The sequence below is a fragment of the Ursus americanus genome, chromosome 20 (assembly GCF_024610735.1).
Source record: "Ursus americanus isolate L20-20 chromosome 20, mUrsAme1.1.p, whole genome shotgun sequence".
In the NCBI taxonomy this organism is placed as follows: domain Eukaryota; kingdom Metazoa; phylum Chordata; class Mammalia; order Carnivora; family Ursidae; genus Ursus; species Ursus americanus.
Window position 1 is genome coordinate 31,082,108 of NC_142146.1, and position 26,128 is coordinate 31,108,235.

Here is a 26,128-nt window from a genome sequence, read left to right on the forward strand (position 1 = left end):
GATGAGAGTATGGGGTAGAGCCATGCAAATTAGCATGCAAACGAGGCTGGCAAAACTTCAGGATTCAGACTGGCAAGTGGGCGCTGTGGGGGAAGGAGGCGGCGGCCTCTGGAAAACATGCTGGGCATGGTCTGTCCTTGCTAACAGCTCAGCTCTGCGCTCTGGGGGAGGGGACGCTGACTCGGGAGGCCACGGCACAGGTACCTGGCTTCTTTCAGCCACTTCAGCCTCCAAGTCTACACAATCCCAGGGCCACTTTCCTCTCACTAGAGAGTGGCTTGTGCCCATCACCACCCAATTTAAGTACTTCAATCAATTGCTGTTTTATCTCCTGTGGTCTGAAAGGTAAACCAAACAGTATGTACCTTCTGACTTTAAATAAGGAGTTCAATTTCATCAAAATCTGTCAATCCCTTCAAAAGCCACACAGATGTGCAGGGATGTGTGGCCTGACACTCCCTCGGAGGCCTCCTAGAGGGCCACGAAATGGTGCAAGCACAAAAGCCCTCTCCTTAACAGGGCGAAAAGATGCTCCAAGTGGTAGACTTTGGAGGGTGTCTAAGAGCTATCTAAGGGCCACCTACAACGTGAACAGGACAGACTACTGACATCCGGGGCAGAGAACTGCATCATGAGTCCCTTTAACTTACAAAAAGTAGCAGGTGCTACTGGTGGACTCACCCAATACCCACCGGCCACCTCCTACTCCCTTGCTTGCCTAAAGACGGTCAAAGCGACCTTCTGCTTTCCCAGCCTCTCCAAAGGCTAAGGGTGATCGGGTGACCCAATTCTGGCCAATAAGACATAAGCTGCAGTCTGGTGGAGAGGGAGAGCATTCCAGGGAAGCTCTTGCTTTCTTTTTCTGCCCTGAATGCAGAGGTGATGTCTGGAGCAGCAACAGCCAGCCTGCATGCATGCAGACGAGAACCCACACACCAGAAGGAGGAACAGAGTGAGAGCGAGAGCCCAGGGACTGACAGCATGATTGCGCAGCTGTGCCACCTCAAGTCCCACTGGGACTGCTTGTACCTGCCGCCACGAGTCAGCTTTCTGTACTAGGAGGTGACCACATTCCTAATCTGTAATATGCTCAACAAAAGAGAGAGAGAAAGGGCAGAAGAGAGGAGGGAGGGAAAGACAAGATGTCAGAGCAAGGGCAGGTGAGCCCTCCGTCCAGAACCACATCATTTCCAGACGGAGTACGTGGGTGACTGGTGGGACCCCAATGGGTCTCTGAGAGCAGGGTCATCTCGCCAAGCTACCTGGCATTCAGGGGGACTTTACTGTATAAGACTGTCGCCTCACATTTTGACCACAGAACTTAATGTTTGTGAAGCTGGAACTCCACTCTACGAACATAATAAAATCGTCCTGTTGCTAGAGTTCAGTGAGGACTCGAGGTCCGCGTTCTGCCAGGAGCACAGCAGCACCCTGTGCCCGGTGTGAGCGCAGGGATGGTGGGGAGGCCCCCGAGCCCCTAGCAGACACTTGGTTAGAGGCATCTCGTCCCTATCAACCTAGCTGGAGGGAGAGTTGCTGCTGCTGTCTGCCATTTTTTGTTCTGTTCTACTTTCCTATGTAGTATTGTGTAATGCACAGCTATGTCAACGGTACTTTTGGCCCATGATTTTCCATCATCTAGACTTTAAGATCCATGTGAGCTATGGTCGAAATACAAATTAACCACATTCTTACTGCTAGAGTTTGAGGCAACTGGTCTAGGTGATATAGGGGTTAAATCCTATCGAAATAATTTCTAAGTTAAAAGAGAATGCAATACTAAGAAAGCAGAACGCTGGTCCAGGGTCTCTAAGTGACAGACCTGGGATCTGGCCCCAGGCCTCCTCCTCATGCGGCATCATTTCGAAGGCGAAAGAAAGAGCTGAGGTAAAAGGGAACGTGCTGCATCCTTGTCCTTGGTGTGTGACCCCACTCTGACCACCTCTACCAGGGCAGACTGTCCCTGTCTCCCCCAGGTGCCAGGCGGGTACCTGAACACCACATGTGGACGGGCGGCATCCTAGATTCTGTGGAGAGAGGCCTCTCCGTCTGGTCCGCCCCCTCCTCTCTACACTCCAACCCACAGGACTCATCAGTTCTTAGGGCTTCGGGGGTCCAGCTTCTGCGCAACCACTCGAGGGCCCGCCCCACATACCAGTCATTTTCAAACACCTTCCCTTGGCTGTTCCATCATTCCTTCCCACTCGACTCTTCGTGTTTCTTTGTGTTGATGGCACAGATGGTCTTCCACGGTGTCTGGACAGAAACCTAGGGCCCACTCCGGCCCCTCCCTCTTCTGCATCCCACAGACCCTCTCTGGTCACTCATCCCTTCTACTGCCCTGTGGTGTCTCTGTCTTTGGCCCAGGCCCCTCACTCACCTCCCACTCGGCCCTGCATAACTGCTCAGTCACACTCCACCCAGCCCTGCCCCGCCCCACATAGCTGCATCCAGGTCTGAGTGAGCCCCGCCTCCAACTGTCTCCCCTGTCCCAGCCCAGTGCTCCACATCTGTCTCCTACAAACTCTGAAATCTTTGACTGCATCAGTGCCCATAGTAGGAACCCTCAATAGCTCTCTGTTTCCTGCCTCACGAGCCCAAGCCCCTCTGAGCTTCTAGGGCCTTCCACAGTCCCAACCATCTGGGCCCGCATATTCATGAGGCAGGGCACGCTTAGAGCCTAGGGCCCAGGGTACTTTCAGGGGACCATAAAAATATTTTTTAACTTTTAATTTCTTTTAAAATCAAAAGACAAATGAACATAATAATAAATATAAAATAATCTAGTCTGGATTATATGTTCTTTTAACAACCGCTGTAAAATATAATTTCATATATATATATTTAATGAAGAAAGGAGCAAAGTACCAATAAAATCAAAAGCGTGTAAGTCCCATGAACATCAACATGCACCCTGCCAATAATCCATCCAAAGACCCCACTCTTACCCTCCACTGCAATAGGCAGACCCCGCCCCTCCCCCCCCCCCCCACACTCTCAGTGCTGGATCATTACCCTGTGGACTTCCACAAACCCTTCTCCTTCAGCACGTAATCATTCCTCCCTCCAGCACAGCTACAGTGAAATTGTCCCATGCTCCCCTCCCAGAAACCTTCTGTGCCCATTAGAACAGCCACTGATCCCTGCCTTGTCTGAAGCTCCAGATGGTGCTGAGGCCCAAGCCAGAAGGTCTGGGCCCCAAGGGGATCAGACTGGGAGTTGCCGTAGTGGGTTGAAGAATGTCCCACCCCAAATTCATGTCCACCTAGAACCTCAGAATGTGACCTTATTTGGAAATAGGGTCTTTGTAGATCAGTTAAGATCAGATCAGTTAAGAATCAGTTAAGAATCAGTAATCAGTTAAGAACCTCAAGATGAAAAATCATCCTGCATTTAGGGTAGGTCCCTAAATCTAGTGAGTGGTGTCCCTTTAAGAGGAGGAGAGGACACACAGAGGCCCAGAAGGAGAAGGCCACATGAAGACAGAGGCAGAGACTGGAGCTTCGCAGCCTCACAACAAGGGGCTGAGGCCTGCAGCTGCCCGACACTGGGGGGCGGCGCAAGGAAGGATTTTTCTCCCAGAACCTTCAGAGGGAGTGTAGCTCTGCCCCACCTTGGTTCTAGACTTCTGGCCTCCAGAACAGTGAGAAACTAAATTCTGTTGTTTAAAACTACTCAGTTTGTGGTCATTTGCTATGGCAGCCCTGGGAAACAAATCCAGAGCCCAGAGGTGAGAGGAAAGCCTCGGGGCAGTGCAGATTGCTGAGGGGCTGACAGCTCCTCAGCCCACCCCTTAGCCTGTGACGGCACAGCAGACACAGCTGTTCTGTTCCTTTCCCAGAGGCTCCATGGGATCCCCAGAGTGACCCAGCACGGGCAAAGCCTCCCAGTCCTTCAGAACTGGTCCTGTGCTCCTGGAGCAGCTGAGTATGCTCGAGCAGGTCGGGGCCCTAGCCCGGGAGCCGCCCCTTAGGTCAGTGGTCTCCTAATTTGTGCCGTGGTGGGAGATGTACGGGCCGCTGGCTCTGGCCTAGGCTAGAAGTTCATCTCAATCACCTCAGAGATTTAAAAAATGCTCCTTCCTGATACAGTCTCTGGATCTCCGGGCCATCACCCCCGTAGGTGATGCTAATATACAGCAAGACAGAGAGTCCCTGAGGGACCCATGAGAAACCCCAGGAGAGTGCTGCTTCCAAATCCTGGCCTCTCCCGCAGAGGCGTGGAGCCTCCCATCATGGCGCTAGTGCAGGTTTCCAACCGCTGGCCCAAGGCCCAGACCTGCAGGTGTGTTCCACTGAGCCCACACAGAGGGTCAAGTCTCATCATAGTGCAGGTACCAGAAGGGGTCTTCTACAGCAACTTTTGAAAGCAATTTTTTAGTTAGGGTTTTATACAAGAGAATTATTGCAGACGTTAATCTCGCCAGGCTGTAAGTCTTGATTTTTGGCTTCTTCAGGTGAGTGGTTTAGATGGGGTGACGGGAGGGGTGGTGAGAGGCTGGTTAGCAAATGTGTCGAGAGGAGAACAAGGTGCACGTGTGTGGAGCAGGGGCCGTGCCAGTCAGAAGGTGGCAAGGGACCTGGTCTCCTGAGGCCCGCCAGCTGACAAGGTGGCAGCCCCCAGTGGTCTGCCAGGCAGACAAGAACCCTCTGAGAGGTGAAATAAGGAAACCCAGTTCTGCAGGCCCCTGGTCCTCACAAGTCCTCATGCCAGCCCCTCAGGGCCTCGGGCTTCTCCAGCCCCAGACTGAGGAAGGGCTCACGCGCTGCCACCCAAGATGAGGTTGAACCCCCTTGCCCTCCATGCCCCGGCTGAGGGCAGCGCCAGATTCTGCAGCCAGGTCACTGTCTCCCACTGTCCCTCCAGACACAGAGAAGGCACCTGACAAACATCTGCGGTCAGAATGAGTGAATGAGGAACATGGGGGATGAGAGACAGAGCCAGAGGCATACAAAAGGATGGGAGAGAGGGAGGGATGATTTTGTCCTGGGAACTGAGTGTCTCAGCTAAAGGGGCAGTGAGGGGCTCTGCTGGCTGATGGAGAGGATTTTTGAGGGGGTTGGTTGGGAGTGGCCAAGAACAACCAGAAACACTCCCCAGAGCCCTTGGGGATCTTGTCTACTTCCCAATTGTCTCAGCCACTGTCTTAAGAAAAACAAAATAAACAATACCATTTCCCCCTCTCTTCCTCCAGAGAGTTCATTAAAATGGCCTGTGTATGCACAGATTTGGATCCCTGGCCTCCCAGCCTAATTACCATTTTAAAGAGCATTGGGAAAGAAATTCTATCTGCTGCAATAACAACGTCAAAAAAGCCCAGAGTGGGGAAGGTCGTGCTTCCCTTTGGGCTTTCTCTCCTCACCAAGACATCTGGCCCTTGTGGCCTCTCGGCCTGGTGGGGTCCGAAAACCAAGGCAGAGAGTACCTCTCCAAGCCACTCTGGTACTAGTAGACACTCAACACCAGTGATGGCTAGGCCCTGTGCTGGGCCTACGAACATAGTGGCAGATCTGAGGGGTCCTGGCCTCAGCCAAACGCAGAGCCCGTCCAAGGAGCCGAGCACACAGGAGTTCCTAGGGAAATGGGAGACTAAACAAGACCTGAGGACAATGTGCTAGGGCAGAGGGGGCCGTAGTAGAGAAGAGGGAGGGCCCCACATGCAGAGCAAACAAGTGCTCTGAGTCTTGATGAGTCAGAAGAAATTTTTCACAGCAGAGAAGTGGAGAGGGAAGGTCATTCCAGGAGAGGTGACACTATGAGCCAAAGTGCGGAGGCGTGACTGTCGCCCGTGTGGGGAGCAGTGAGTGGAGAGGCCTGCAGGACCACAGGATGCAGGGCAAGCAGCAGGCAATAGGAGAGGACACTGGAGATGGAAGTAGGAGGAGATTCTGGGAAACTCAAACGACATGGGGAGGAGTTGAGGCCTTGATCCATGTCCATGAGAATCACTGGTCACTGCAAAGGCCCTGGGGCCATATCTGCTGCTCCCTACCTCCAAGAAGAGTAGCCAGCCAAGAGTCCCATTGTTTTCAATGGGATACCAATGAGAGGCATTATAAATAAGTATTTTTTAAAAATCAATAATCAAAATAATATCTACCAGGTCATTCACGTATAAATACACATACACACAAATAAATGCATACCCAGACTTCAGAACTGAAGTCTGTTAGAACTGTAATCTCAAAGGAAGACTAATGTGGCAGAACTCCCTTACGCGGAGGCCTCTGGGAAGCCCTGGCCTCGAGAGAACACAACAAAGACTAACTGTGGCCAAGACAGACATTCTAAAGCCAGTGCCGAGGGTTGTGCAGAGAACTCGGGACCCCCTCCCAGAGCCGCACGTTCTTACCCTCAGTCAACTCTTCCCAAGGCCATTAGTTATCTGGTATTTCAGACACAGCAGAGGAAAAGCCAGGAATTAGAGGAGGCAGACAGAGTGTATTTGAGGCAAAGATGATGTCCTGAGGGAGACAGACAGACTAAAGAGCAGACACAGGACTGTAATCTGCACTGAGCTGTACTCCGCGTCCTCTGTGTCCAGGGAAGTGGAGGGACCTCTTAGCACAGCAGCCCCTGGTTTGTGCTATAAATACGTGTCCTCTGAGGACTCAGAAACAAAAGGATTCCATGATCAAACACATCTGGGAGATCCTGCACACTATATCCCTCCTTCAGAAAATCAAAACTATATATTGATGTAGTAAAAGCCTTGAGAAGTCCTGCAATAGAAAAGTCGATTGACTTTTGTTTACTGGTGTTCCCCAAATCTGTTTAAGCACTGAACCTTCATCCCTACCTTTTCTTCTCGAGTAACACCAGCTAACATCTCTTGGAACCAGTATCTTACAGAACCCACTGGATTAGAAAAATGATTATTTGTCTCTTTAAGGAAGAAAGTATCTTTTTTTTTCTTAAAAATAGTTGGAATGATTCAATTTGATGCCTTTCACAAAAAGCTATAGTTGCAAGGGAAATTCATTTCATCTGCACAATCCTCTTGACTCACCAGTAATGCCAGGAGAGTACAATGTTACTGACTCCCAGGAGTTTAGTCTCTGGGCCTCGTGGAGCCACCTCTGGGCCACTGGTTGGCCCCAGACCACTTTTGAGAGCCAGGAGCCACAGGGGGCACTCTGTCCAGCCTCCTGTCCTCACACAGCACTGCAAGCCCATGACAACCAGCCTCTCCGGGAAGGAAGTGCTTCAGTAACCGTGTGTGTTCACGTGCATGCATGCACCTGGGTGTTAGGGTCCAGCAAACATAACCATGCTTGAGGAGCAAGTTCTCGTACTGCTCTGGTTTTCATCTGCCTCATTTTACATCTTGCCTACCCACTCTCCTCTACATGATGACACTCCGAGTAACCAAACACTACTATGGTTCAGACCTGCCCATGGGGAGCAAGAGAACTGAGACTGAAATGTGTCTTCCCTCTGTTTTTCAAATTGTCCTCTTGAAAGTGTTTCCTTTATCAAGGTTTGGATTTTCAAAAGGGCCCCGCGTCTTTACTGGGCTGGGGCCAGTGCACAGATGGGAAGCTCTTCCGATGCAAAACAGACCCCCAGGGGCCCCAGGACCATCGCGCTCTCGTCCAGCATGAGAGAGCCCTGGGGAGAGGCCAGCCTGGTCTCTAGGTGGCCATCCCAGCTGGTGGGGGAGGCAGGGGGACCCAGGATCTCACCTGGTACGTGTTGTCGAAGCTGTCGTACATGAACCGCGTGATCAGAGACGTCTTCCCGACTGCAAAACAAGAAGAGAGGTGTTCAGCTGGGGCAGGTACGCTAGACTCCTCTAAACACATATCATGTGAAGCAAACAGATTAGGAACCAGAAAAGCCTAGAGGAAAAGATGAAATGCGGAAACGGAAGCAGGAGGCAGACCCCTGGACAGGGACCCCGAGGTGTGGTGCCAAGCCTCCACTGGTGGGCTATAGGGGAGTTCTTGCCAGCACCAAGCAGGAGGCCTCCTCTGTCCCAAGAATTCTCACCACCCACACCCAGGTCTTCTTTGACCCCCAAGAGCCCGAGTAAGGCAAGGACCATATATGAAGAATCAGAGCAAGTTGGTGCAAGACAAGATGCTCCTCTCGCTTGGGCCCATGATCTCCTGGAAATACGCCCTTGCCATTGGCCACAGGCTGGGATGGAGGCATGCTCTTTTTTCCCCATTCACTCAGCCTGGGGACTAGAAAGGAGGGTGGCTTTCCAAGGAACTGGGGGTAGTGGAAGTAAATGGGCTATCCCCTAATGTCTCTCAAGGGCAGGACTATTTTTTGTACAGTAGGCCTGATGGCCCAGATCCTCACAGGATGTTTAACATCCTTGGACCTTGCCAGGTAAATGCTGGCAGGATCCCTGAGCCCTGAGTCAACCCAGGACACCCTTCCACATTTGCAAATGCCCTCTAAGAGGCAATAACACCCCCAAACAAGAATCATGGGCATGGCTGAGAGAAACCAGGTAGGCTCTTGGGAATTCCACAAATGCTGCTAATTTGCCAAACTGCGAGACTTGGCTTCTGAACTAACCCTGTGCAGGTCCCCTGGGGCCTGGCATTGGCGGAAATGCCTACTCCAGCACTTCTCATTATCTGGGAGGGGAGGAAGGGTGACAAAGAAACATCTGTTGGGTCAGGCCCAGCATGGACTGCTTCTCTACACTGTCCCACCAAGTCTCTGCCACGGGCCTGGGAGGCTTGGAGGGGGACTAGCCCAGCTGAGCTTGGCTCAGAGCCCCTCCTGCTCTGGGCTGCTGGAGACAGACAATGCTGGCAGGGAAAGCAAGAGTCAGCACCTGAAGGTTCTCCATCCTGCGTCTCCCTGATTCTTGGATGGGATGCCCACAGGCTGGGCCTGGTGGGGTGGCTGGTCACTGCCTGGATTGAGCAGGGCAACCCAACTTGGCTCCTTTGGGAAGGGTCTTTTGCCAGTTTTGAAGCCTTAGTAGTACACCATATAAGACACATGCAACCATCTTCCAACAGCCAACATTTCTAAGGGAAATGCAGTTGTCTTCTAGCCAGAAGGCACATTTGACAGACTGCGGCAAATGTAGATGGCCCCAGCTTTCACCCAAAAGTGATTAGCTGGGTTCAAATCCTGGCTGAGGTCCTGTTTAGCTGTGTCATTTTGAGGTGGCCACCGCTCCTCTGGACCTCAGTTCCTCATTTTAAAATGGGTACAATAACATCAAAGACTTCAAAGAGCAGTGGTAAGAATTAAATAGAAGTGCCAGGTACATAGGAAATGCTTAAAAGTGGAAGGAGGCAGCAGGTAACTGAGATACGGAGACAATTTCCAGAATATCAGATAAAAAAAAAAATCACTACCATGACCACTGGCTTGACCTTGCCCATCATACGTCTCTTCATTTGGCTGTTTCTGATTTGCATTCTTTATAATCAAATAATCATAAGTAGAACACTTTCTGGAGTTCTGTGAGATGTTCTGGTAAATTACAGAACCTGAAGAGGGTCACGAGAACCCCTGAATTTGCGGCCAGTTGGTCAGATGTGTGGTGTCCTTGGGGAGCCCACTTGCAGATGGCATCTGAAGTGGGGGGCAGTCTCATCGGGGCCACGCCTTTAAAGGGGGGGGTCTGATGCCAGCTCTGGGTGGTAGTGCCGGGTCATATGCCAGCTGGCGTCACAAGAGCCACATTTCTATTCCGAACATCTCTGGGACGAGCAGTAACATATCAAGATCTCTTCTAATCTAACTGGGAAACCGAAAGGTATTAATCTGTCAAATGCTTTTCAATTGCTCTAAATCTCCCCTTAACTTTCACCTGAAGGTGAGCATGGAGGTTTCCCCACACAGAAAGTCCTGGCTGCAACGTGCTAAGGGGACCACAGAGTGCAACCCGGAGCAAGAAGCAGACAAAAATCAAGAGAACACAGCATCCTCTTTTTCTAAGAGACAGTGGAAAGTTACCACCTCCTCGGGAAGAGGGGGATCGCAGGGCCCACTAGTAATTTCCCCAGGTGGTGACACACCACATCTCGGATCTTGGGGGAGGGGAGCGAGCATCAGGAGCAGGACGGGGAGAAGGAAGGATGACACCAGTTCTCTTCCTGCACCGGGTTCTTCCCCGGGGCAGCTGAGCAGGCAGGGAGGAGAGACCGTGGAATCACAGAAAGTAACTAGAGGAGCAGGAGGTCCATGGAGTGTCTGAAAACTTAGAAATCCCCACAAGGGCTTCGAAGGCCAAGTCATCCCATCTCGAGACAACAACCACTGGCAGTGGGCGAGCGCTGGCTCGCAGGGTGACTGCTAGGTGGAGGAAGGTCCTGAGACAACAAGCTGCTCACTGGGGCTGTGCAGGAGGAACTTCCAGATGTGGAGTCCTGCCAGTATTTCCTGCGCGTTCCCACAATGACCATGATGGGCAGCGCGTGCCTCCTGTGTTTTCAGAGTGTGCTCCGGGCACATGCCAGGGGTGCCAGGCAGAGATTTACCTGACAGCAGTGAGCAGAAGCCATGAGACCCCTCCCCACTGGAAGCTGGTGGGAATTCTGTGCTTGCAGCAACCCCACGCTAAGTTCTTAACACGGTTTAGGCCTCAACTCTGAAGCAGGTGCTCACATCATCCTCATTTTATCCAACGGGAAATGAGTTGACAGCTCTTTGCCCAGGACCAGACTGAGTGGGGCCAGGCTGGGATGGCCTCGCCAGCGCACAAGCTCCTCTCCCTGATCCCCCTCAGCATCTTGGGATCACCCTAGGTCTCAGGATTCTGCCAGGTCATGGCTACCACCACTATGGACGTCATAGGATTCTGGAAATGGCCCCAGCAAGACAAGGCTCCATGTCCTTGGGACCAGACAGAGGTAGGGGGCTTTTACCCGCTGGGGCCACGCTTAACCCAATCTGGAAGGTCAGAAACTGGGAAGTGAGAGGCACAAGGCGGGGCTCAACATGTGAGGGTGAGTGGGCTTGAACACCTGGGGCCCAGCACCCCACCTGAAGCCTAGACTGAATGATGGGTTTATTACTGATTTGCTGCAGAAGGGAATAATTTCTTACTGCTCCTCCAGGCCTCATTTCTCAGAGCAGAAGCCCACCCTCTTCCCTGCCTTGGAGCTTCCCCAAGACCACCCATACTCTGTCCGCAGCTACCAGGATAATGTGGCTCAGAGCCTCTACGACTGCCCTGGGTGGGAGGTTTGGGAACCCGCAAACGGAGAGCTGGCACCGCCTGCCTCCTCGGCATCCTGTTCTCTCAGGCTCACCGTGAAGGGTGGCAGGACAGCTGCAGCCATCACCTGACTGGGCACTACCACTGCGCCAAAGCGAGGGGAGGCCAGAAAGAGGGGCAGCGGCATCGTGCATTCGACCAGCTCCTGCCGCCTCTGGGAGCCGTCCTCCCCCCGCAGCTCTGTGCTCAAGGTCACACTGTCCCACATGCCTTGGAACAGCAGCTCTCGGACACCACTGCAGCAACGCAGAGCTGTTTCTGAGGACAAAGATTCAGCTCCGCTGGCAGGATTATATTCAATAAGCAGGCATATCGTTACTGCGCTCTTCTCTCTGCTCATGGCTCAGCAGTATCTTCTGGTAGTTTAGTCCCGCATGACTAAGCAGGGAGATGCATTTGTCCTCTTTCAACCAAATGAGGGTGAGAAAATTCATTACTGAGCATGTGCCAGGAGTCTTTACAAAGAAGACGGACTCTTACCGGGCTTCTACTCAGCGCCAGACAAGAAAGGTGGTGCTTAACTTAGGTTCCCTCATTGAATCCTCATCACGATCCCATGAGTTAGTTATTGTCAGCAAGGCCACAGAGCTGGTAGGCACTGGAGCTGGCGTATAAACCCAGATCTGACGCCATTGTCCATGCCCCATGCACACCGCCGTGCTCGTTTATGGAAAGGCTTGACCAGCAGCAAAGCGAGAGATCACAAAAGGCAGAGGCCCAGGTGGCTGGGCAGTTGTGAAGGCCACAAGGAGGAGGCAGGGCAGTCGCCAAGCTGTGGGAGGGTGAGGGTGAGGGTGAGGGAGAATGGGTGTTCCAGGTGGAGGGAACAGTGTGAGGAAAGGCACAGAGGCAGAGACACAAAGCTCGTGACAAGGGACAGGAGGCGATAGGTCAGGGGGTGCAGAAATGTGTCCAGGAACCATGGGGGATACAATGGGAGGTCTCCACATCTGAGTTTTGTCTCGGGGAAAATGAAGCCCGACCAGTGTGTAAAGAGAGGTTAAGTGACAAACACTGCTCAAGGAAGCTCCTTGGGGCCAGTGGGTTGATTTAAACCAAAATCCATCTCCAGGGCCAGTTGTGGAGGGAAGGAAGGAAAGGAAGGTAGAGAGGAGAGGCAAGGCCAGCAGGGCAGAGAACACACCAAGGAGCATGGATTCTCTCCCAAGGGTGGGGGCAGCTTCTGAGGGGTCTTACGTAGAGAAGTGGTGGGAACAGGTGTGGCCATTCATAACTTCATCATAACATGATGGCCCACCCAATATTCCCCAGCCCCATGCTCTTTTTACAAAGTGCCACTGATACTCTGTCTGGGGGTGAACCTGGGCGGGCCTGTGACTATGGCAGAAATGGCACTGTGACTCTCAAGGCTGGGTTAGGAAAGGCAGCACAGCCTCTGTCTGGAGTACTTCTGCTCCCTTATACTCTGGAAGCTGCCCCTTCAACCCAGCCGCCATGCTGTGAGGAAGCCCAAGGCAGCCTACGTGAGGGAGGACCACACAGACACACCCACCTGGCAAGACATGGAGGCCCCCACCAGCAGCCGACCTGTGGGTGAGGCAGCCTTCCAATGACTCCAGCCCCCAGCCTTGGAGCCATCAGCTGATGCCCAGTGACACGGAAACACACCTTCCCTGCCAGGATCTGCCCAAACCATACAGATTCCTGAGCAAAGTAAATATTCACATCGTCCTATGCCACTGAGGTTTGGGGTGTTTGTGATATGCATGACATAACCAGAGCAACAGATCCGTGCTTTAGGAAGAAAACTTATAGCACTTTGGGCAGAATGGCTTACAGGGGCCAGATTGGGGGTGGCAGTCCAGGGAGAGACAGCAGATCTCAGTGGAAGCAGGGGCAGTGGGGCTGGGGAGAAACAGAGCTAGGGATAGCAGGACTTCACGACTGGTCAGATGCGGAAGAGAGCCCAGGACACCTCCCTGTCACCTGGCTTTGTGACTAGCAGACGATGGAGCCATTCCTTATGTCTAAGTAAACTCGATGAGGAGCCAGCACCAAGTAAGTAAAGTCACCTGAATTCAGGTCACCCACAAAAGCTTTTAAATTGTCAGGTCAAAGCACAAATGCCAGCACTAAATTCAGAAAGAAAACCATTAAAAAAATGATTAGTAATAATTTTTCAATCTCATGAGCTGAGAATCTAAGCTTATTTTTCATTATTGTCATTATCATAAAATAGTTATTTTCTTACCCGAGTGTGTGCTGCTGACCCACGTGTTTTGTAAACCTGTCCGATGAGCTCAGTCCCATACACCCTGGAAATTCCACCAGTGCAATGTGGACTGAATGCCAGCCCTTCACAGTCAGCTACCAGCACCCACCTGGACCTCGCTCCACCAGCCTCCCATAGGCCCCAGTCCCCATCTCAGGGGCAGGTCCCAGTAAGTAGATTTTTGTACATTTGGGTGGCTTCTAGGTAGCTGCAGAGGCCTCTCTACCCACTCAACAAACACCCACTGGCAGCTTACTCTGTGCCAGGCCCATGCTGGGCACAGAATTCCCAGCGAGAAAGCAGGTACCCTCTGCTCTCCCCCACAGCCCTGCTCCAGTGGGGGAGCTATTCAGGTGCAGATTCCTAAAGTGCCAAGCAACTGGGGAGGGACAGTTGAGAGCCCACCAGAAGACAAGGCCACTCGGTTGGAGAACTGCAGGGGTCTCCTGAGAAGGTGGCCATTTGGGCTGGGTCTTAATTGGTGGGGATGGGATATCAGGAGGAATGGGATATCAGGAGGAACGGTGCCCCAGGGGAGGGACTGGATGGAGCTGGTGATGTGAGGACGAGGTATCCTCTGCATACAGCTGCCACGTGAAGCGAAACCCTCCCAGGACCTTGGGGTCAGTAGCTACGAGGGCTCCTGGGCTTGGCTTGTTCCCAGGTCACAGGCTGACAGCTGAGTGGGCCCTGAGCCCCCAGACTCTTGCTCTAATACTGTCTCCCTCCATGAAGGACACCTCTCCACCCTGTCATCTCCATGGCAGGTGTGGGTGTGGTGGGGAGATTTCTTTGAGGGCCAGAAATGGGGCAGAACATGAGGGAGAGCACAAGAAATTAGCTGGAGACTTTGTGGAAGGTCTGGCAAGACTTAGCAGAGCATGAACTACCCACAGCATAGCCCTCTCGCTGAGTTAAGCCAGAATCTTGACCCATAATCTTTTCTAGGCCACACATTCACATTTACCACCCACACCAGCTATGGGATGCTGCTGGACAGTGGGGTTCAGTCTGGTCTTCCTTGGGGCCACAGAGCTAGGCCCAGAGTAGGAGGCAGGAAAGACCTAGAAGAACCCCCTGCCATATCTAGGCCACACTGGCAGGCTGCCCACCTCTTTGATACCTGTGTTTTTAGGAGAGCATTCCACATGCCAGGGAAAGGGTCTCTGCATCCTTGGCCCACAGCCAGGCCCAGGTTAGAGAATGTCTGCAGCTGTCAGAAGGCGGCCTTCGGACTGAAAAGGCAAATCTGCTTCCCCACAGCTGAGGCCAATAATCCGTTCCTAGGTTGGGCCCAGGTGACTCAGGTATTCCATCGGCTCAGTTTCCAGAACCCAAGTGAGAAAAGCTGTATGAGTGCTGGGGAGGGCCTGCCTGCTAAAGGGCTCAGTCCTTGCCCTGCAGCTCAGAAGGAGATCAGGCCATCCTGGGCCAGTGTCCCTACTCTGCAGGGGCCTGGGGAGAGGACTCCACTGTTCCCCTGCACCCCCATGCCCACAAAGTCCCCCCTTCTGGCCTGACCATGGGGTGCACAGCCCCTGGGTCCTACAGTGATGAGAGGAACCAGTGAGACACCAGCTACTTCTGTCTGACCCTCGTTTCCTTTTGTGTTGTTTTCACAGAACAGAAAAGCCTGCCGTAACCTCCCTGCAAGGTTGACAAGCCTGGAGGGCTAGGGGCCAGGCTCCCCACTCCACCCACCCTACCACCCCATGTTCGGAAAGGCAGCTCCAGACCAGGGCTTTGTCAGCTCCCGCCAGAGCCCTGAGGGGCCGGCTGGCTCACTGTAGGCTAAATGAGGAATGTGAAAAATCCCATTTCAAACCGTCCCCCAAAGACTCCGACAGTAATTAAGAAATATGCAACGCTCTTCATCGGACACTTTAATTAAGTGTGTTAATTCCCTCTGACAGAGGCTGCTCCGCCACCTGGGCCTCACTGAGGGACCAAGGGAAGACAGAACAGAGGAGGGAGGAGGGAGTGAGAGGGGAGGGGTCGGCAGGACAGCGGTTGGGGCGGGCTTGGCTGAGGCCCTTTCTCCTCCTCCAGTTGGGAGCCTGACCTATTCCTGACTGTCTCGCTTCCCCCCTGTCCTCCACCCATCCCTAGCTCCTCTGTACAAGCCCAGTGATCCTAAGAAAGCCTACTCTGAGTCAGGGGCATGGGGTGTCATCCCCTCCCTTGGCCCCCTACCAACATACCTCTCAGCTCTGCCATTCACTAGGCTAAGAGGTCATTGTTGCAATGAGGTTGGGCTAGATGGTCTTAAAGGCCTGCTTCTACCTTGGGGCTGGTGACAAATGCTTACCAAGCCTGAAATACAGCTTGACGAAAGCACCAACATGGGCTCCTTTCCCTCTGACCCTTGGGTTCTGCCAACCTTCAAATGTCTCATCCCATCCCCATGCTGCCCCCAACTGGTCTGGAGCCCTGAGAGAGTGGGCTCTGTCTGCTCTGGAGAGAGGGCTGCGGGGCACTGGAGCCGGGAGGGGGCACTGGCACGGAGGGAGAGGCGTGTGACTGCCGTGTACAAGAAATGCTTGCACTTACGTGATAGCCTGGCTTAACCCCTCCCCCCCTTTTTTCCTCCAAAAGAGTTATTGGTTACTTTTGAAAATATAACTGCTTAAAATAATATCAGGATACAGTAGTTACATATCAATAACAATACCGAATAGCCTCCCGATCTTTCTGAATACCCCTTTTATGTTTGAGGAGGTCCAAAGCCAGTATAGGAGCCTTTCTTGCAGCCATGTTGTAGGCACGTGACTTTGCTCTCCCATTGGAGCCTCACATGAGACTCCACCAGAAATGGCCAACATGAATCTCTGGGGGGGGGGGGGGGCTCCTTCTGGGTTCTGCATATAGAGGCAGCCCTGATGTGGGTTTCAGCATCTGCTCTTGTCAGTACCCAGCACAGGAATCGTGCCTCCTCCTGGATCAGTCCTGGTGTGACTCAGACTGCTGCTCTAGCCTGGTTCTCTGAACCTCCCAGAGACTCCGAACTTCCCAATCACTTCTCACATTCGTTGTCTGCTCTGCTCGAATCAGCTGGGTAGTAAGAGCAGATGTCTCTTGCTTGCAATGGAGAATTTGGAGAGGATTATAAGGCAAAAGATAAGTAAGCTAAAAAGAGAAGGCTGGAGCAAAGAGTTTGTTTACAGAAATACATCTTATAACATCTTACCCAGCCCCAGACGTCAGACTAAGAAATTACCTGAGCTCCCTGGCAGTCAAAGCCAAACGAAAGAAAGGAAGGAAGGAAGGAAGGAAGGAAGGAAGGAAGGAAGGAAGGAAGGAAGGAAGGAAGGAAGGAAAAAGAAAAGAAAAGGAAAGGAAAAGAAAAAAAGAAAAGAAAATCTCCAAAACCAAAAAGACAAAAACAAACAAAAATCATGACCAATTGTAAGATTCACAGTATTCATGAGATAAACCAAACTAGTTGTTAATACTAAGATTTTTATAAGATCTGGACAACAGAAAGTTCTTGAAAAGAGTATGGAGGGCAGAAATCATGTGGCCAGTTAAATTTACATGTTAATATAATCGACTGGATGAACATCACTGATGAAAAGCAAGGACGCTACCAGCCCCAACACCACCACCTGCCCAAGTCACTGTTCACAATCATGAGTCCAAACCAGTGATTCCTACAAATAAATGATTAAGTGAAAAACCAAGGGCCCAGGACTTCAGCTTCTGGTCAAGATGGAATAACAGGGACCAGATTTATCCTCTCACTTGAAACAACAAAAAGACAGATGACATATATGAAACAATGATTTCCAAGACCCTGCAATGAAGGACAGTAAAACCTGAGAGACACAAAACAGATGACGTGAACCCCACAACTGCCCTCAAATTTTTGCTCTGAGGACATTTCATGCCATAGCACAGGAAGGATGGAGCCAGGTACACTCCCTGAGTAGAGGAGATAGCACTGAGAGTCCAGAGAAAACAAGGCAACTAGAGTTCCCAGGACAGAGTGCTGGCAAGAAGGGAGATGCAGAGAGAGAAAGAGAATTCCAGAACATCCTCAGTCTTCAGCCAAGGATGGATCAGCAAATGTGTGTAAGGAAACTACTCAAGGTTGGGGAAAGAACCACCCAAATGGATTAAAGGAAATTGCCTGGCATCCACGCAGCCCTGGGGATAGTGTCTGTTCCTACCAGCCAGAGTGGAAAGCCTCATCATTTACAGGACACTGGGCTGTGCCTCAGAAGTGGGAAATAATTAGCCCCACTCTGGTAAGAACTACTCCAGTCCCAGCTAACAAATCTTAGGAATATGTATAAGAATACAAAAACTATCCAATACACACCATGGCAAAACACAATGTCTAACACCCGACAATAAAAAATTACCAGGCATACAAAGAATACCTCAATAGTGGGCGATAATTAGTCTCAGACTGAGCACCACTCCAGTCCCAGCTAACAAACTGTGAGAATGCTTATAGGAATACAAAAACTATCCAGTACATACCATGGCAAAACTCACAATGTCTAACACCCAATAAAAATGTCTAGGCATCCAAAGAACCAATAAAATAGATCTCTAATGAGGAAGAAAAAACCAAGTAATCAAAACCGGGCCCAATCTGACACAAATGTTAGAATCAGCAAAGACATTAAAAAATTTTTATAACTCCACTTTCCTATGTTCAAAAGTTAAACAGAGATATAGAAGACATTAAAAAACACACAAATCAAAATTCTAGAGGTATGATATTTAAAAATACACTAGATGGGATTAACAAGAGATTAATCCCAGATTAAGTGCAGAAGAATGGATCAACGAATTTGAAGACACAGTGATACCTAAAATGAAACAAAGACAAAAAAGAACAGAAATAAATGATTAGAATCCCAGTGAGCTGTGGAATGATGTCAAGTGGACTAATATATATGTAATTAAGGTCCTCGAAAGAATGGTTGTGGGGGAGTAGTGACAGAGAAAAATATTTGAAGAAATAATTATACTGAAAATATTTGAAATTTGAGGAAAACTATAAACACACAGATCCAAAAAGTTCAATGAATCCCAGGCAAAGGAAACATAAAAGAGGCACATCATAACCTATTTGCACAGAATCAGTGATAAAGAGAAAATCATAAAGGTAGTGAGAGAAAAAAGACAACATTATGTACATAGAAACAAAGATAAGAAGACAGCAATTTCTCCTCAGAAACAATGCAAGCAGGAAGACAATGGAGCAATATATGTAAAGTACTGAAAGAGAAAAACCTATTAAATTAAAACTCTGTAACTTTCAGATATATATTATCTAACATCTGTCAAAACCAAAGATGAAATAAAGATTTTTTTCAAACATTCAAACACTGACAGATTTCATCACCTACAGGCCCTCACAATGAGAAACGTTAAAGGAAGTCCTCCAGGAGGAAGTCAAATGACACCAGACGGAAATGTGGGTCTACACAAAAGAATGATGAACACAAGGAATGGTTAATATATAGTTAAATATGTAATATTTCTGTCATATTATTTAAAAATCTTTGAGGCACCTGGCAGGCTCTGTTGGTGGAGCATGTGACACTTAATCTCAGATTCGTGAGTTTGAGCCCCAGGATGGGTGTAGAGAGTAGTTAAAAATAAAATCTTTTAAAAAATAAAAATCTTTAAAAGATCATTGACTTTGTAAACAAAAATAACAATATGCCGGAACACAGACCTAAAGAAAACACGGAAGAAAAAAATTTTTGTTATCTTGTCAAAAACCACACACCAGAAGAAAATGAAGTGACATTTTTGAAGTACTGAAAGAAAAATATTGTCAACACAGAATTCCATACCCAGCAAAAATCTTTTTAAAATGAAGGTGAGAAAAAGGAATCAAACGCCAAAACAATTTCTGCTAGCAGATCTGTAACACAAGAAAGTTAAGTTCTTTGGGCAGAGGAGCAGGACACCTGCTCTCATGCTTGCATCACACATAGTACATGCACTTGAAGTCTGACAGATCAGGATTTGAATCCTGGCTCTGTCATTTATTTGCTGTGTGATCTTAAGTTAGTTACTAACCTCTCTGAGACTCAGCTTCCTCATATGTACAATGTAGGTAGAAATGCCTACCCTCACCTCTCATATTATAAATTCTATGAGAGCAGTGAAAACTTAACATTCTGGGTGAAAAGCACATGGGAAGTCTTCGTACTATTCTTGCAACTTTTCTAAAGACCTAAAATTATGTCAAAATAAAAAGTTAAATGAAAAAAGAAATATGGTGATTTTTAAAAATTATGCACATATGTGCACATATCCATGTCTCTCAGATTCCTGGCACATTCAGGAAATGGCTTGTTCTGATTTGTTAAACATTCTGGTCAACATGAAGTTTTCCTAAGAAACCAGAATATAACTGTACTTGGCATCAACTTAGTCTTTTACAGAAAACCAGGACCTACCTGGGCACCAGAAGCTGCTATGAGCCCTTCTAATCATGGGCCAGGAGACTGACTGAGCAAGCCTGGAGAGATCAGCTCAGTGGGCAGAGTCCATGCGTAGCCACCATGTGTGCACATGCATGGAGATGCACGCAAATACACACAGAGACACACACACACACGCATGCTCAATCCAGCAGGCACCAGAGCCCTAGTGTGGGTGGGAACTCCCTGATCCTCCTGGTGTCTTAGCTGTGAAACTAAGAATCGGGTCAAGACAGCACCTGCAGGACTTTCTTGACAACCACTTGAGACCTGACCACACAGCTTGTGTGGACTGCAGAGCTCGTCCCAACCACAACTAGTGCACCTACTGCCCAGACCTTCTCCGCCTCACGGAGTCACCTCAAACACTCCTGTCAGCTTCAAAAAGGGTGCAGGTTCCCCCCTCCAGGTCCCAACAGCAGCACCAGCACCTGCTAGCTTTGAGTACTAGCCACCCTCTACTCCCTGCTCAGAACGGGAGCCCCCACCCACAGCGCACACAGCTACCCTCTGGCATGGCTTCCCTGGGAAGCAAGACCAAGGTGGGCAGAATGGCCCGAGGCTCAGTTCAACTCCATTCAGACCCTACACAGGCCAGTCACGTCCACATGCCTGAGCAGCTGCATGGGTGCTGTGAAAAATTAATTCATAGCAAGGATATGTATGTTTGTTTGAGGGAAGGAGGGAGCACATGCCAAATTCCCACACCAGCTGATCTTCTGACGAGGCTGGCGTTAATGCAATTTGGTAGTTTACTGAACTGATAGGAACTCGTGGCCCATCCACAGCACAGAGTTTGGCAAAGTCGTATTCGTGCTCATGTTTATCCCTTCCTCCCGGAGCAAATTGCTGGTGCCGCCGACGGTAAAAGCCTCACTAACAGGGAGAGAAGAGTAGGGCAGTGAGAAGGAGCAGGGGCTGCTGAGAGGCATGGCTTATGTTTCCCAGGTTGTCAGCTGAGGTCCAGTCAGACACAGGACCCACAGCCCCCATCCATGGGGGCACTGCTACGGTCTGGCCAAGAGAGCAAGCTCGCTCAGGAGATGGAAGGTGGTGTCCAGATTGTAGGCTAATGTAGGCAGGGCACCTTCCCAGATGCCCAACCCCCTCAGAGGACCCTGGGCTGACATCCATGCGTGCTGTCTCTGAGGTCTCCACGAGCACAGGGAACTGTTCTTGGCACTCCTCCTGGCCCAGCTCCTCCTCCTCTCCTGTGTACACCCTCACCCAGCCCGCTCACTGCTGCTCACCTTGCTGCTTTGACAAGGAGGCAACGGGCACAATCCCAGCCCCTGCACCTCTAGAGCCAGCTGGGAAGGGAAGAATGGATATGCAGATCTCCCCTCAGTCAACAGAAAGAAGCTTCGGTGGGGGACTCAAGGTCACCTGCTCAGGGTTCACTCGGGGAGTAGGGATGGCCTTCCTGGTGAAGTTGAGAGATGGGGATCATTGTTTCTGAGATTAGGTGCTCTAATCTCCAGAACCCTGGGCCTGGGCGTGGGCACAGGACCACCCCACCCAGTAGGGAGGGAGGAACACTGTGTCCCCAGCGCTTGTGAACTAGGGACAACTGCTGCCCGGGCACTGGGGTGACCCGAGGGCCAGGCTGGAGGGAGGAAGCTGAGTCAAAACGGAGGTCTGCCCTGTGGACTTGGATGCCTGGGTGCCAGGACAAAGGAGATGGTAGCCAGGGTCACCCAGTTCCCATCCTACAAGCTCTGGTTCCCGAAGAAGCCCTCTCAAAAGCTGTACAAGAAGTGCCATGAGCCATCGAGGACTTTAGAGTTAATCTTGCCCAAGCCCCTCACTGAACTGAATGTGAGGTCAGAGAAGAGGGGCCACTTGCCCAGAATCACACAGTATCTCTCCTGGTTCACAGCCAGATCTCCACTTCCAAGGTTTCTCTGAGCCCGTAAGGCTTGCGGAAGTACGCTCAGGACAAGGAGATCCTGCCCTCTGAAGTCCCAGTGGACACACGCAACAAAGGAAGTGCCAAGGAGCAGCAGAGAGTAAACTGCTCTAAGGTGCAAAAGCCTGGCTCCCAGAAGGCTTACAGATCAGAGTGGCTGCAAAATACCAAGTCATGGCAAGAAGGCAGCTAGAGAAAGTCTGATCCAGCCCTGACACGTGACATGACCCAGCATGCGATGGGGAAACCGGAGGTCCAGGGAGCAGGACGGTTTGTTCCAGGCCGCAAGAAGCAAGCAACGGCAGAGCAAGAACCAGGGCCCCACTCCCAGGGGCCTCCCTCACTCCTGCTGTGGGTGGTCCCAGCCAGCTGCTGAACCTGGAGCAGGCCCTGGCCCCACCCTGGATGCTCCAAATCCTTGTCTGCACAACAAGGGCATCTCTAAACTCTCTCCTTCCTGGACAGTCTTCACCCCATCTGTATTAGTTATTGGTTGTTGTGTAACAAACACCACAACCTTAGTGTCTTAAAACAATACCCACTGATTATCTCATAGTTTCTGTGGACAGGAGTCTGGGCATGGCTTCTGTGGGTCCTCTGCTCAGGGTCTCACAAGGCTGCAATCATCGTATCAGCATAGTATCAACACTTTTTTCTAGGGCTTGGGGTCCAAGCTCTTCCAAGGTCCTGTGATTGTTGACAAAATTCAGTTACTTGTGGCTAGAGGGCTGAGGCCCCCATTTTGTTGGGGTTGCCAGCCAGAGGCTGCTCTTATCTCCTAGAGACCCACCCACAGTTCCACGCCACATGACCCCTCACAGGCCCTCTCATGCATGGCAGCTTGCATCTTCAAGGCAAGCAAGAGGAATCTTCTACAGGAGCAACCACGGGAGGGACACCCATCACCTCTGCCACTCCGTACTGGGTAGAAGCAAGCCTCAGTTTCCATGCGCACTTGAGGGGAGGGGCTATGCAAGGGCATGACTCACTCGGGGTCACCTGAGGTCGCCTGTGATACACTATCCCACATTCACAAGTTCCTAAGAGACACCACCTCTACTCTTCACTCAGCCTCTGCTTCCTCTCCCACAGCAGAGACGTGGCTGGTCGCCTGCAACAGAACCTCACAGGCCTCTCTGCCTTAAGACAGAAGCTAGCAGCCAGCCTGGACAGAGGCTTGAGATGGGGCGGGGGGGGAGGCTGGACCCCTGTTGTGGCCACTGCACCGTGCATTTACACACTGCTCTGCATGGTTCTCACACACCACATTCAGCTCTCCCAAGCCAAGGTGGATGGACGAGCCGACATCATCCAGACCAGAATGATGGCTTAGAGTAGCCCTTCTGCTGCACGATGGAGGCAGGAGGGAGCTGGGTTCTGACCCCAAACGTGGGATTCTGTCCTCTTCTGATGTAGGTGGGAGAGAATCAAGGCAGGTGGTCAGCCAGTTTCTTTTTCAGGCCTGCATTTCTGACTCTGATCTGGACAGCAGCTGGTGGCACTTTGGCTGGTTGTGGAAGTGGGAAGGGGGTCTTAATGAATTGGAATCAGAGAACTTCTGGATCCTGGTGCTACAGGTAGGATCTGTTAATATTCTAAAAATCTGGCTAATTTGGTAGGGGAGGGGCTTTTTTTCTCCCTAAAAAAAAAAAAAAAAACCCTTCTCAGAGGTGCTCTCTACGCAGAGAAGAGCAGAACTAAACAAAGATCTCCTGGTCCCAAGACTTGACCCTGCTCACAGCCGCCCAATCTAGGAACTGCAGGGTCCCAGTGGGGCAGAGCCAACCCCCTCAGAGAGGGAGGGGCAGAGCTGAGTGTGCTCCTCAAAGCCCAGCACCGGGGTAGGGCTGCTGTTGAACATCCTCTCTCACCCTCCAGGACAAGGTAAGAGCCCTTCTCTCTACCCCTGCTCCGCCTCGCTCGAGGTCATCAGCACTCCACAGCAGCAGTCCCCGCTCCTCACCTCGTCCTCGACCCAAACACAGAACAGGTCCCCTCACTCCTGTGCCCAGTACACATCAATACGTCCGTGGGAACGTCTAGCCTTTCATTCTGTTTGGGCAGAACCTGGGATGGAAGGCGCCACCACCTAGAACGGCAAACCACCCTGGTTCTCCCAAGGCCTCAGTGCTGCTCCAGGAGCCGTGACTGGCACACCTAGGTCGGTCTGTGTCTGGGGGAGTGCCCCCCTCCTCTTCTCAATGCTTCCATGGCTCTCCCTTCTCCATTCTTTCCTCCTAGCCCTCTCCCTTCACTGGATGGGGAAACAAACAAGAAACACTAGTCCGAAATGCTTCGCTCTACTCTCTTCAGTCTGCAGTTTACTCCCTGCTGATCCACAGGGTCAGAACAGAACATTTTCTCCATGTCTCTCTGAATTAACACACCATCCCCAGAGGGACCTGTCTCTCATGCGAAGGGCAGGGCTATAGCTCTCCAGTCCTGAATGAGGGACAGGTCTCTTGGTCCTGCCTCTGCCCCAGGGGTTGGGGCAATGAGGAGGGAACAGAGGGGGTTCAAATGGTCAGAGGTGCATTGAGCTGCTTGTGGCTAGCTTCTGGGCCCATTTATCTCCACAGCAGCAACTCCAGGCAGGGGAGACACCTCTGCCGAGCACCACGCAAGTGAACAGGCCTCCTTACCCATCCTGACCTCACAGACAATTAATCTGCCACGGCTCCCAGAGGCCACGGGCAGTGACTGAAACGTGCTTGATTACTGATAATTAGGATATTCTTCACTCACCAGCCACACTCACAAAGGCATACCCAGGTGGTGCTTAGTAACTTCCACAGGCACTCCCTGGGCAGAAGACAAGAGGGACAGGGAGCAGAGGTCACCAGGGCTTTGCAGGGTGAGGCCTCAGTCCTTGAGAATAGACCATGAGCTGCATCATGGGCAGGGGACTGCACCAATTGACCCGAACAGGCCACGCTCTCTGGTTAGTCCCTGCCTCTACTCTGGCTCCCTGGTTCTTGCCCTTCACTTTTTGTGTAGCCAGACAGCTTGAGATTGGGTTTTTGTCTCCAAGCCAGGGAGTGGGGCTCTCCCTTATACAATGCTGACCTCCCTCAAGTTCTCAGGGACCCCTAAGCTTGTTGGGGAGCTAGAATTCAGCAAAGGAGAGCAAGGGAATCCATGGGAGAAAGCAAAGATGGTGGGTCAAGCATCAGTTGGAAGAGGAGCCCAGCAAGGGAGGGAGTAATAAAAGGCTACATGAAGGGCCAGGGGAGCTCACACACCCAGTGACTGGAGGGCCTGGGAGCTTCATACCCAATGACCAAAGAGCCAGGGGAGCTCACACACCCAATGACCAGGGGGCAGAAGGAGCTCACACACCCAGTGACTGGAGGGCCTGGGAGCTTCATACCCAATGACCAAAGAGCCAGGGGAGCTCACATACTCAATGACTGGGGGGCAGAGGGAGCTCACACACCCAATAATCAGGGGGTTGGAGCTGCAGACATCTAATAACCAACTTCACGCCAAGTGGTGCATCCTGTCCTGAGCAGGTGGCAGAGGGGAAGAGTCTGGAAGGGATGCTAGCAGTCCTGGAGCACCCCTTTGGCAGGACAGAAGCCAGTCAGGGGACCAGGGCATTGTGGAGGCAGGAAGGACAGAGGAGATCAAGCTGGCTGGTTTTGGTACATCCAAGTACAGTGTTGCCTTGTAGAGAAGGACAAGAGCCCCTCCCCTACAACCCTTCATTATCCTGGAGTTCTCACCCTATAAAGAACCAGGAAAATCTATGTGCCCAGAAGCCTAAATCTCAGAGCTGGAAGGAAGCACAGGTTCACACACCCTCCTCTACACTCCATGCTCTGAGTATTCCCTTCTTGGCCTGGTTCAGGCTGCCCGCATCTCTTGCCTCCAATCAGGTCATACTCCACCTTTGTCTTCTAATCCATGAACATGTCCCTCCTTGGTCAAGCCCCCCTCCCCAGTGTGTCTGCATTGCCTGCAGGAAGACCCAGACCCTGTGTGTGGAAGCGAGGTTCTCTGGGGCCTGACCCTGCTCACTTCCCCAGGCTCAATACTTTTTCTAACCATGCTCACCACCTCGCCCCCCACATCTATGCCAGACTCCAGCCACCCTGAATTATGCCAAATTCCCCTAGAAGTTCCAAGCCCCTCCCAGCCCCCTAGCCTTGGCATAGTTGGGCCCTCTGCTCAAGATGCCTCCCTTGTGTGCCTATGAATTCCTGTTCACTGTGCAAAACTTCCTCTGGGAAGCCTTCCCTGACAACCCCCCGCCCCCCAGCAGACCACGCCCAGAGCCTTGTTTGTGTGCTTAATGGTCATGTTGCCACTGGCTGACATTTATCACCTGCCTC

At 51.3% G+C, this 26,128-nt stretch overlaps 1 protein-coding gene across 1 annotated transcript in view; it reads right to left on the minus strand.

The window, feature by feature from the left end:
- The window catches only part of RAB6B (RAB6B, member RAS oncogene family), a 59,976-nt gene that overhangs the window by 24,995 nt on the left and 8,853 nt on the right, over nucleotides 1–26,128 (minus strand). Inside the window, exon 2 of the mRNA XM_045791793.2 lies at nucleotides 7,686–7,744. Coding sequence (XP_045647749.1) covers nucleotides 7,686–7,744 — 59 coding nt within the window. The remainder of the gene's footprint in view (nucleotides 1–7,685; nucleotides 7,745–26,128) is intronic.